At 44.3% G+C, this 12321-nt stretch overlaps 2 protein-coding genes across 9 annotated transcripts in view; both read right to left on the reverse strand.

The window, feature by feature from the left end:
- Positions 1–10411, reverse strand: part of PAH (phenylalanine hydroxylase) — a 140328-nt gene extending 129917 nt beyond the window's left edge. For 4 of the 6 annotated variants that reach the window (XR_012156140.1, XM_073323649.1, XM_073323545.1 and 1 more), the window contains exon 1: positions 10338–10411. Coding sequence is in view for 4 of the 6 variants with exons in the window: in XM_073323649.1 (XP_073179750.1) it covers positions 10338–10340 (3 nt within the window). In the remaining 2 variants the exon portion in view is untranslated. The remainder of the gene's footprint in view (positions 1–10337) is intronic. The other 2 variants (XM_073323558.1, XM_073323584.1) reach the window with 2 other exon arrangements.
- A 19-nt stretch (positions 10412–10430) lies between these two features.
- The window catches only part of C1H12orf42 (chromosome 1 C12orf42 homolog), a 250855-nt gene continuing 248964 nt past the window's right edge, over positions 10431–12321 (reverse strand). For all 3 annotated transcript variants that reach the window (XM_073323530.1, XM_073323517.1, XM_073323524.1), the window contains one exon: positions 10431–10661. In XM_073323530.1, coding sequence (XP_073179631.1) covers positions 10431–10661 — 231 coding nt within the window. The remainder of the gene's footprint in view (positions 10662–12321) is intronic.

Genomic DNA, 12321 nt, shown 5'->3' on the forward strand with positions numbered 1-12321 from the left:
TACAAGGTAAATAGCAGTCAATCAGCAAATCATACCTGTTTTTACTATTCATTTGCTAGTTCGTTTGTAACAAGCCCAACTAAGAAGTCTAAATCATTGGATTTTGACTCTAAATTCTCAAGCAGCATTTTTCTAACTCTGCCAATCTGTAAATTTCAATTATTATCGATGAAAATATAATTTCATTGGCTTGTGTGTGTACAAAGAAATCAATGTTTACCAACATCCCCCCTCCCCTCACCCAATCTAATCCTTCCAAACCTAATTATATTCAAAGTTAGTTAATAAAGCGGGTCAATATTGTTCAAATGAAACATTTTTTTAACTGAAAAATGGCAGGTTTTTTTAAATGATTTTTTTTTGTGAAAAATTGATGACGTTCACATGGTTGGGGCATTTTGTGAAAAATAGCATGTCTTTTTCCAATATTTTGGCAACGTTTTTATTGAAAATTTTTATTTGGCAAAGTCCGAGGTTTCGATAAACAAAGTTTGTCCATAGCCATTCCAATAACATTTTGTGCAGCTAAAAACTATTGCAGAAATACAAATAAGGGTGCCCTGTTTCAATCACTTCCAAACAAAAACACGTTTGAATTGTTTTGTGAACTTTTGGATTTTTCAACCAGTGCTGATATTTAGATATGGACGTAACCAATGTTTCTTTGGAAGCTCATAATGGAAACTGATTCTCTTTAATGGACTTTGGATCAGGCCCTCAGAGCAGAGAGAGGAAGAGCACACATCAGGGTTCAGAGTGATGTGCGATAGCCCAGACCACTATTCCAGCTTTTTGATAGCCCCCATCAGCTTCTTCAGCATTTAAATTAAGGATCTGACTCTGTTCTCCCTTGTACAACAGTGGAATTTACAAGTCTGTGGAGTTCCGCCTGATTTACACCAGTCTTTAAGGAGGCTCAAACCCTAGATTGTGATGTTGTCTTATATTCCCCAGAGTCTGCAGATAGTTTTGAATAATTCATTTTTAAAAGCATGTCATTATATGTGTACCCTAAATACACGTGCTGTGTCAAAAATCTCCCTTCAGTGCATCCTGCTAAGCTCTAACAAAATTTTTCATTTTGGAAACACTAGACAGGTTATTGTAAATCACCGCCTTTGAAGACGTAAGTTAATGCCTTCCCTTTGCTAAGCACATTTGTAAAGCTACACGCAGACATTTTCCAGAGCCTTGAACAATTTAGTCTCACGGCAAGAAGAAAAATGATTTGCTTAAACACCTGTACGGAAAGTGATATCTAATCTTTTGTAGTCACTATTGGAGAGCGCTCAGGTCAATCAACAGTCAATAGAAGGTGGTGGTAACTCTTATTTTATATTTTATTTTACAGTCAAGGCTGAGTATTTGTTTTTGAAAGATTGGAGGGGTTGGTTGGCAGTGCCAGGGAACCGGATTCTTTTTATCTACATGCTTGATATGATGAGGAGGCAGGTGCAAAGCAAGCTTTCCAATACTGTCTGCAGCAATAATCCCCATCTTAGCCTAGACTAACCACCTGCTCTTGAGGCACAGAGATAATTCAGTCACCAAGTTAGTTCAGTCCTAAGTATCTCCCGAGTAAAGACTGATAAATGAGCCAAATTACAGCGTGATTAGGGGTTGTGTCAATACATCAATATTTGATCACTAACAGTGGCCCCTGCTTGGTTCTCCCCAGGACATGGAGTTAAACTTTAAATAGCCTAAACAGATTAATATACCTGTAATTTATGCAGGCTCTGTTCCAAATTTCATTGAAGTCAACAGATAACTTTCCAATAGCCTTTGGACCAGCCCCAAGTTACCCACCTTCTTATTTAAAATATTACTAGAATTTGGACTTTCTAAAGTTTGGTAGATTTTTGTTCTTGTATGTTAGCCTACAGTTTGAAACCTTAATCCAGATTTTGATACCTCAGGCACTATGCAGCTGGTCATTTTCACGACAGAATTATTCATTTTCACAGTAAAATAGTTGCACTCTGTTTAAAAATACTTCCACGCTGAAGCCTGTCAGCTCCACAGTGTTTAACTGGGCTGCTTAAAGATGTTGCAAGCAAAAAATGCAGAGGGGTGCAAAAATGAAAGCTTCCTTTCTTAGAATGGATCTGTACTGCCTTAAATAAAGCTTTACTAAAAGGATGGAACAAGATTTTGCTTCATTTCTTATTTTCTCTAAATTGCTTTACCTATCCCTAATTAATACAAATTGACCACATGGGGCCACCATTCCTTTAGACGCTGATCCATGATAGTGGTACTTTTGGGGGGAAAAAAAAGCAACTGCTTGGAGTGGCATTGAGTCCTAACCCCAGCTACAGTTCTGGTTAGAATCATAGAATATCAGGGTTGGAAGAGACCTGAGGAGGTCATCTAGTCCAACCCCCTGCTCAAAGCAGGACCAACCCCAACTAAATCATCCCAGCCAAGGTTTTGTCCAGCTGGGCCTCTAAGAATTAAGATTCTACCACCTCCGTAGGTAACCTATTCCAGTGCTTCACCACCCTCCTAGGGAAATAGTTTCCTAATATCCAACCTAGACCTCCCACACTGCAACTTGAGACCATTGCTCCTTGTTCTGTCATCTGCCACCACTGAGAACAGCTGAGCTCCATCCTCTTTGGAACCCTCCTTCAGGTAGTTGAAGGCTGCTATCAAATCTCCCTTCACTCTTCTCTTCTGCAGACTAAATAACCCCAGGTCCCTCAGCCTCTCCTCATAAATCATGTGCCCCAACCCCCTAATCATTTTCATTGCCCTCTGCTGGACTCTCTTCAATTTGTCCACATCCCTTCTGTAATGGGGAGACCAAAACTGGACGCAATACTCCAGGTGTGGCCTCACAAGTGCCAAATAGAGGGGAATAATCACTTGCCTCGATCTGCTGGCAATGCTCCTACTAATACAGCCCAATATGCCATCCTTCTTCTTGGCAACGAGGGCACACTGCTGATTCATATCCAGCTTTTCATCCACTGTAATCCCCAGTCCTTTTCTGCAGAACTGCTGCTTAGCCAGTCGGTCCCCAGCCTGTAGAGGTGCATGGGATTCTTCCTTTCTAAGTGCAAGACCCTGCACTTGTCCTTGTTGAACCTCATCAGATTTCTTTTGGCCCAATCCTCCAACTTATCTAAGTTACTCTGGACTCTATCCCTACCCTCCAGTGTATCTATCTCTCCCACCAGCTTTGTGACATCTGCGAACTTGCGGAGGGTGCAATTAATCCCATCATCCAGATCATTGATAAAGATGTTGAACAAAACCGATCCCAGGACCGACCCCTGGGGCACTCCGCTTGATACCAGCTGCCAACTAGATATGAAGCCATTGATTATTACCTGTTGATCCCAACAATCTAACCAGCTTTCTATCCACCTTCTAGTCCATTCATCCAATCCATACTTTTTTATCTTGCTGGCAAGAATACTGTGGGATACCATATCAAAAGCTTTGCTAAAGTCAAGATATATCACATCCACCATTTTTCCCATATCCACAGAGCCAGTTATCTCATCATAGAAGGCAATCAGGTTGGTCAGGCATGACCTGCCCTTGGTAAATCCATGTTGACTGTTCCTGCTCACCTTCCTCTCCTCCAAGTGCTTCAAAATGGATTCCTTGAGGACCTGCTCCATGATTTTGCTGGGGACTGAAGTGAGGCTGGACTGGACTGGTCTGTAGTTCCCCGAGTTCTTTTTCTTCCCTTTTTAAAATATGGGCACTATATTTGTCTTTTTCCAATCATCCAGGACCTCCCCTGATAGCCACTAATTTTCAAAGATAATGGCCAATGGCTCTGCAATCACATCAGCCAAATCCCTCAGCACCCTTGGATGCATTAGATCTGGACCCATGGACTTGTGCACGTCCAGCTTTTCTAAATAGTCCTTAACCTGTTCTTTCACCACTGAAGGCTGCTCCCCTCCTCCCGATACTGTGTTGCCCAGTGCAGCAGTCTGGGAGCTGCCCTTGTCTGTGAAGACCAAGGCAAAAAAAGCATTGAGTACTTCAGCTTTTTCCACATCATCTGTCACTAGGTTGCCTCCCCCATTCAGTAAGGGTCCCACACTTTCCCTGACCTTCTTCTTGTTGCTAACATACCTGTAGAAACCCTTCTTGTTACTCTTAACATCTCTTGCTAGCTGCAACTCCAATTGTGTCTTGGCCTTCCTGATTACACCCCTGCATGTTCTAGCAATATTTTTATACTCCTCCCTAGTCATCTGTCCAAATTTCCACTTCTTGTAAGCTTCCTTTTTGAGTTTAAGCTTACTGAAGATTTCACTGTTAAGCCAAGCTGGTTGCCTGCCATATTTGCTATTCTTTCTGCACTTCGGGATGGTTTGTCCCTCTAACCTCAATAAGTCTTCTTTAAAATACAGCCAGCTATCCTGGACTCCTTGCCCCCTCATAGTAGCTTCCCAGAAGATCCTTCCCATCAGTTCCCTAAGGGAGTCTAAGCCTGCTTTTCTGAAGTCCAGGGTCTGTATTTTGCTACTCTCATTTCTTCCTTTTGTGAAGATCCTGAACTCAACCATCTCATGGTCACTGCTGCCTGCAAGCTTGTGTCTGCAAGGCTCCAACATCCTTGAGAAATTCCTTTAACTCCCTTAAAAATACAATTTTGTTTATGGTTTTTATATGACTTTTGCTTATGAAAAGTCACAGATGTACACCACTGGAAAGTGAAGTACTCTATTTGTCCAGAGAGTGGGTCCAGAGGTTCTCTCTAGTATTCATCTGATTTGAAGAGTAGCTTTTTGTCAGCAGAACTTGGGGACCCTTCTCCACCATCCCATGTCTCCAGTCCAACACATTGCCCCAACAGAGACAGGGAATTCCATCAAGTCACTGTGCCCCACAGTCAAATTATAAAAGTCCAAGTTAAAAGAAGCATCTGTCTCGATAACTCCCATGCAAACATATGGCATTCCTAGTCGTCATCCTTTATTATTTGCATTACAGTAGCACCTAGGGACTCTAAATGAGAGTGGAGACACGTTGTGTTAGCTGTGGTACAGACACACACAGTAATAGACAATTGTGGAACTAAGAAAGGAAATATTATCATCTCCAGCTGCTTTAATGGAGCTGGTAGATTTCTCTGTCACCTGAGGGGAAAAGAGAAGGTGAATAAAAGGGAGAGGGGTAAGGAGGAAAGTGAATCAGCTTCCGGGCCTATTTGCTGATGGCTTATTTCAACTAAGCACTGATCCTTCAATAAACTTGTGGTGGCAGAGGGGAAAACATTTCCATGAGCCAAGAGCACTAACATTCCCTGGCAGAGCCTGGCTTTGTCTTGCTTGGTGCTATCCCTCTCCATTTGATTGTAACATCAGGATCTATTCTTCTGAGCAACTCCGATGCATATTTTTCAGGGGTTCCACTGAGAATATTGAAGAGCCTCTTTGCTGCAAGGGCAACACTGATGACTACAGGAAGACTGATTAGAAGAGGGTTTCTGTTTCTACCAGCCTTGTTAGCCTGCAGGGGGACATGCCGTGTGTCAATACACTGTATGTGTATTGTCTCCCCTCTTACTACCTGCCGGGTCAAAATCATTCAGCAAGCTGTATGCATATAATTATGGATAGGGTGCTCATCACCATACAGCAGTGCTGGAACCTGGAGCAGATTTGAGGTCCATTCTACAGCTCTTCCATAAAATTGGTGAGCCGCTACTTTGAAGACGATATCTCAAGCATTTCTGATTAAACACATTGCTATTATTAAGCAGAAGTTAAGAAGCAAGGAAAGTTCTCTGAGGCCACTTTTGCAACAATTCCCGTACAAACTAAAATAAGGCATTGCCAATTCTGCTGCATCCTTCAGGGAAGCAGCATACCCCACTGCAAATTAAAACACAAAGAATTAGAGTGCCACACATCTACTCCAGCATCAACTCAGCAAGCACAGACTAGTTCCATAAAGTCTTTGGCAGTGGCTCCCAGCTGGACTGTTCCAAAGACTTCAGGAAGCCGGGACTGACCATGTAGGCTGCTATCTCCCTCCCCTAGAAGACACTGCTGGGATCTTAGCTATCTTGCAGCCATGGGGAGCAGCCAGGAGTCACTGCCGGAGGCTGCAGAGGTCAGAGACTGGCTAAGGGGGCTCCTGCCCTTTCCTCCAGGAGACCCTGCCATAAGCCACTTTTCTATCGGGGGAGGGTAGAAAGAGCAGCACAGAGTCCCTGCTAGAAACTACTGGAGACAGGGGGTAGTATGTTGGGCCCCTGCTGGGAGCCACACACCCCTCCAATGGAATGAAGGGACAGGCTGTAGACATATTCGGCCAGTTTGTACTTTTTTCTTTTTAGTCCCAGGCTGAAATGGAAGCTATATTGGATGGGCAGGAGGAGGAGATGGCACCAGAAGTTGGCTGAAGAATGTAGCTAGAGGGGAAAAAAGAGGTATGTGGAAATTAAAAAATAGGGCAAGGGGAGGAGTGCAACTAGCAGGCCTGGTTGCAAAATGGTCTTATTTGAGAACAATTTTTTTCAGGAAAAATTGCCATCAGGGTTGAATTTTTTGTTTTTTTGCAAAAATATTCCTGCCTCTTTAATATATTTGATTTTTTTTATCAAAATATCATGAAAAATCATTACCAAATTTTATTTAACCCAACCATTTTTTCAGTAAGTGAAAAATGTTGATGACCATTTTGATGACACTGTTGATAACTTTTTAACTGGAAAAAAAAAGTGCAGAGAAAATGTTGACAAAAAGAACAACAAAAACAGGGAGAGGGCCTCTTTTGAGCACTTCAGAATGCAAACAACTTTGATATTTTTCATGTAGGCTTCCATGTTTTGAACCAGCTCTAGAAACTAGTAAGCTCTGTGCTTTTGACGTTTTGCATATTTGTTGTTTGGCTGGGTACTTTTTCTCTCTCTGGGCTTGGCTACATAGAGAGTTACCAGGTGGCAAACTGGGGTGTAAGTCTGTAGCACATTAGCCTTCTGCACACTGGCTGGATGTGTGGACCCTATTCCCACACACTAAATTTTTTGTCATGTGTTTTGATCTTCTCCAGTTTGTAACAACAATAAATCAAAACGCACTACAGATCTTTTTTTTAATGCGTGGTAACAGGGCCCACATGGCCAGTGCCATGGCCAGAAGACTAGTGTGCTGGAGATTTAGACCCCAAGCTTGCCACACACTAACTCTCCATGTAGACAAACTCCCTGTTTCTATATGTCTTTCTTTTCTATGTAGATTGTAAGTTCTTTGGGGGCAGGGACTGTCTTTCACTTTCTTTATACAATACTTAGGCCTCACTCCTGTCTGGGACCTCTAGGCAATACTGTAATATAAATAAGAAGGATAATGTTCAAGTGTATGAACAGTCCATAGTTGGAAGACCATAGATGTCTAGGAGTTCACCACACTGAAGCTGTCACTCATATCCTTCTGCAGACAGAACAGATAAATTAGGCCATACATATTTTAGCATTTTCAAAGGCAAAAAACACACACAGAGAACTGAACAACTAAAATGAAACAGGTTTCAGAGTAGCAGCCCTGTTAGTCTGTATTTGCAAAAGAAAAGGAATACTTGTGGCACCTTAGAGACTAACAAATTTATTTGAGCATAAGCCACAAGTACTCCTTTTCTTTTGTAAAATGAAACAGGTACAGTTGTGTAATGCTGGATTTATTTCAATACACTGTAACAAAGCTTCTCACAAAGTGCTCTGGACTGAATTCCCAGGTGAATTAGTATCATATTTAAATACTGCATGCCTATGATTTATATAAACAGCTGTTATACTCATTAGAAACAAATCTGCTCAACTGGAAGGTATTAACTGTTTCTAAATTGCACAAATAACGTTTACTTGGAATTTGATTCAGTTACATGCTTTTGAATGTCAGTCCACTATCCGTAATCTAATAAGCCCTACCCACAGTTTACAATGATGCAATAAAATATTGATTTAACTGTTTTCACATTGAATTGATCAACCGAACATATAATTAAGTCATCCTATAACTTTCCCTTAGTGCAAGTGCATTATCTTATTATTACTTAAACAGTCTAGATATGTATTTAAAGCCTAAATCAATGAGGATTGCGAATCTCAGGCATGTTTCAAGGCAATAATTATACCAAACTACTGTATGCATTTACTGGATTCTGATTAAGGCTTGGCAGACACTCACAAAAATATGTGTAGGGTCTAAATATATATTGCCAGGACCTCAGCTTAGGGTTGCCAGTTGCCAGGCATCCGTTTTTTAACCGGAACGCCCCGTTGAAAAGGGACCCTAGCGGCTCCGGTCAGCACCGCCAACGGGGCTGTTAATAGTCCAATCGGCGGCACAGCAGGGGTCTGGGGCTAAGCCAGGGGTCTGCTTGCCCTGGCTCTTTGCGGCTCCCGGAAGCGGCTGCTAGGTCCTTGCGGCCCCTAGGCGCATAGGCAGCCAAGGAAGCTCCACATGCTGCCCCCACCCCCAGTGCCAGCTCTGCAGCTCCCATTGGCCAGGAACTGCAACCAATGGGAGCTGTGGGGGCAGTGCCAGCAGGCACAAGGGCAGTGCACAGAGATTACCTGGCCGTCATGCACCTAGGGGCTGCACGGACCTTGTGGCCACTTCCTGGGAGCTGTAGTAAGTGCCACCGGGACCCCACACCTCCTCCTGCACCCCAACCCCCTGCCTCAGCTCGGAGTCCCCTCCCGCACCCAAACTCCCTCCTGGAGCCTGCAACCCCCCCAATACCCTGCCCCAGCCTATAGCCTGCTCTTGCACCCTGAACCCCTCATCCTGAGCCCCACCCCAGAGCCCACAGCCCCAGCTGGAACCCTCACCCCCTCCTGCACTCTGAACCCCTTGGCCCCAGCCTGGAGCCCCCTCCTTCACCCCAAACCACTCATCCCTGGTCCCACCCCAGAGCCTTCACCCCCAGCTGGAGTCCTCAAATCCCGCATCCCAACACCCTGCACCAGCCTAGAGCCCGCTCCCGCACCCTGAACCCCTCATTTCTGGCCCCACTGGAGCCCACACCCCAGCCCAGAGCCCATACTCTGACCCCGTACCTCAACTCCCTGCCCTAGTCCTAAGCCCCCTCCTTCACCCCAAATCCCTCATCCCTGGCCCCACCCCAGAGCCCATGCCCTCAGCCGAAGCCCTCACCCCCCTCCCGCACCCCACCTACCATGCCGCAGCCCAGTGAGAGTGAGTGAGGGCGGGGGAGAGTGAGCAACGGAGGGAGGGGGGAGAGAGTGAGCAAGAATGGGCCTCCGAGAAGGGGTGGGGCAGGGTTGGGTTGTTCTGTTTTGTGTGATTAGAAAGTTGGCTATCCTACCTCAGATGGTACAATACTTTGATTTCCACCAGCTCAGGATTTGGTCCAGAGTGCTTTGCATTAGGTATCTAAGCAAAATCCTTGTGAAAGACCTGTGACTGCTACAAATACACAGTGAAAATCATTGAACATGCCTAACATTAGTAAAACAAAACTCCCCCTGAAGACAAAGCAAAGGTTCCATAGGAGTCTATTGTAAGGTCTTATAGATTGCCACCTATATACACAATTGCTTTTGCCGTGACATCAACATCCCCCATGAGACAACATCCTTGCAAGCCCGCTGGGATCAGCTTTTGTCTGATACATTTTCTTACTTTTGACTCTTCTAGGCAGATCCACATTCCGTCACTGGCTGACTACCCTGAACCAGATGCTGTTTATCTCACTTTACCCAATGATAGTTTAACAATGTAATTTCAAAACGTTTGTGATCAGATTGAAAAGGCAAAATTAATCCTTCGTCCTTTCAGCCTATTTCTCACAACACACTAGAAATAACCTGTTCAATAGTTATAGGCCAGTCACAGTAACCAGACTTAAAAGTGCACTGGCTGAGATAAACGGAGAAAAGGGAATTCCTACACGTTACATTAGTATTTTATAATCATTTTAAAAAATATATTATAAAGGCAGATAACGGGTCAGATTTTCAAAAGAGCTCTGGATCCAACTCTTCCCGTTCAAGGCACCTACATGAAGTAGCCAGTCTGAGCACAATTGTGGTTGCTGAGACCTTTTGAAAATGTGGCCCCTCATGTATAAAGGGGGCTACAGCATCACAGAAACCCTGACAGTTTAATTGTTGGGAACATTTCCAGGACTGTGGCTCAGCCACTGTCTCTGTGGGTGCCAAATGTACCCTTAAAATTTACATTTACAAATCTCAGTATTTGAGCCTCTATCTGATTTACTCCTGCAAGGACTACTCAGGTGACTGAGGGCTGCAGATTAGGCCTTGCTGTATTTACATGTACTAGTGTATTGATTGGAATTGCAATTTTTGTTTCTGATCTGTTGTTCCTTACCATCACCGCAATCTGTGGTGTCTGCTGGAAAATGGTAAATCAGAAACCTTCATAAGACATCAGGTTCCCTTCTGCTAGAGTTAAGGTAGTTGGTCAGATTGTTCTCGAATCATCCAGTGGATTGGCAATGACCGAATTGTGGATAAGAACAAAAAGTGGCAGGTAAGTCAAGAAATCAAGAAGATCTAGTTTCTGGATGTGTCGCAGTTCTCTCTGCACGGCTTTCTCATGCTCTTCACTTATCCCTCCAGCCTTCAGCTCTACCAAAAGTTGGTCCACGGTGATGCTGCCGGAGTGAGAGTCAATATTCCACAGAAATAATTGCTGGAAAACAGTAAGGAGGTTATTGTTCTTATTACCAGTTTTCCTTCATTTCCAGCTTATTTTCCTCACTAACAAAGTCAGCTACCTGTCAGACAGTCTGGATGCAATCTTTGGCTCTTGCTCTGTGTAGCTGAGTATGCTGAGAAAGGCAAAGGTGGCTCTAAACCACTTTTTCCCCTCCCTTAATCCTGTGGGCAGCCAATGGCCAAGCTGTCCCCCAGCACAAACGAGAGCAACCATAGGGCTGTTCTAATTTATGCTGGCCTAGAATGATCCTTTAGGGGTCATGCTTTGCCAGCTGGAGATGAGCAGAGCAAATTTTTCTCCTGCCCCACTCCCTTCAGCCTACATCACACCCCCTTCCACTATGGAATGTCCCTGCCCTGCCCACAGCAGGACCTGACATGTTGTCTGCATCAGGTGGGGCTGGTGCAAAGTTGGCTCTACTAGCTGTATGCCAACCCAGGAATCTCCCTTGCCACTGCAATCTTTATCGACTGGTAAATACTTAGAAGCACTTTAGAGATGCATAGAGAATCATAACAGTATCTGGGCAATAAGCCACAAATACCTTGGGCAGGTCACATCATCTCTCTGTGCCTCAGTTTTCCCATCTGTAAAATGGTGATAAATGATACTGGGCCTCTTTGCAATGCACTTTTAGCTCTACTGATGAAATGTGATGTCTGAGAGCTCAGTAATAATAATAATACAGTGCTAAAGGAACACTAGAGGCCAGAGTTTCAAAGGGTATGTCTCCATGGCAGCAGGCAGTGAGCCTCCCAACCTGGGTGGACAGACTCATGCTAGCCTGGATTGAGCTAGGACATTAAAAATGTCAGGGTGGACACTGAAGCTTGGGCAGCAGCTCAGGTTCTCAAGCCCACTTAACCCCCAGGGTCTGAGCTTGGCTGGCTAGCCTGAGCCTCCACCAATGCTGCAACACCTACACTGCTATTTTAAACATGTTAGCTTGAGTTAAGCTAGCACAAGTCTGTCAATCCAGGCTGGGAGGCACATGCCCCACTGTTGTGGAGATGTACCCAAAGGAGGGGCTTCAATCCAGCCACTAGGTTTGTGCCTGAATATTTGCCTGTGCAATTTTTTTGTGGTTGCCCACCTCTAAGTTTGCACATGAAAATTGCATTTGCTTGTGCAAATCAGGTGGTTAGGTATCCCAGCTACTCAATTTATGTGCTTGAAGTTCTGGGTGAAAACTTGGAGGATATATCCAAGGTCAGGCTTAAAGGGTCCACAGCTGTAATGTGATACTGCCAAGCCTCACGGGCCCCCAAACCGGCCCAGCCTAAAACTTGTGGGTTTTTTTAATGTGTTGCCCCCCATCTAGAAAATATCCGCCCTCCAGAATGAGAGATGCAACTATCTAAACATCCCAGCTGCTGATCTGAGTGACTCATAATGAACCAAGCCAGGACACGGGGTTTGTTCTGAGCAAGTGGAGTTAATGCATGGATACACATTGCACCACCTCTCTGCAACTCTGCCAGCTCTAGTCTTGTGTCCCAGCAGGGGACTGAAATTGATGAGACTGTTGTACTCAAAAAGAGCACAGGATCGCATAGCTAAGCAGGGACAGGCTTAGTCAATACTTGGTCTGACCTTTCACCCATACAGAGTTTGGTCCCTGCAGATTAAGGCT

This window comes from Lepidochelys kempii, chromosome 1, assembly GCF_965140265.1.
Source record: "Lepidochelys kempii isolate rLepKem1 chromosome 1, rLepKem1.hap2, whole genome shotgun sequence".
Taxonomy (NCBI): Eukaryota; Metazoa; Chordata; order Testudines; family Cheloniidae; genus Lepidochelys; species Lepidochelys kempii.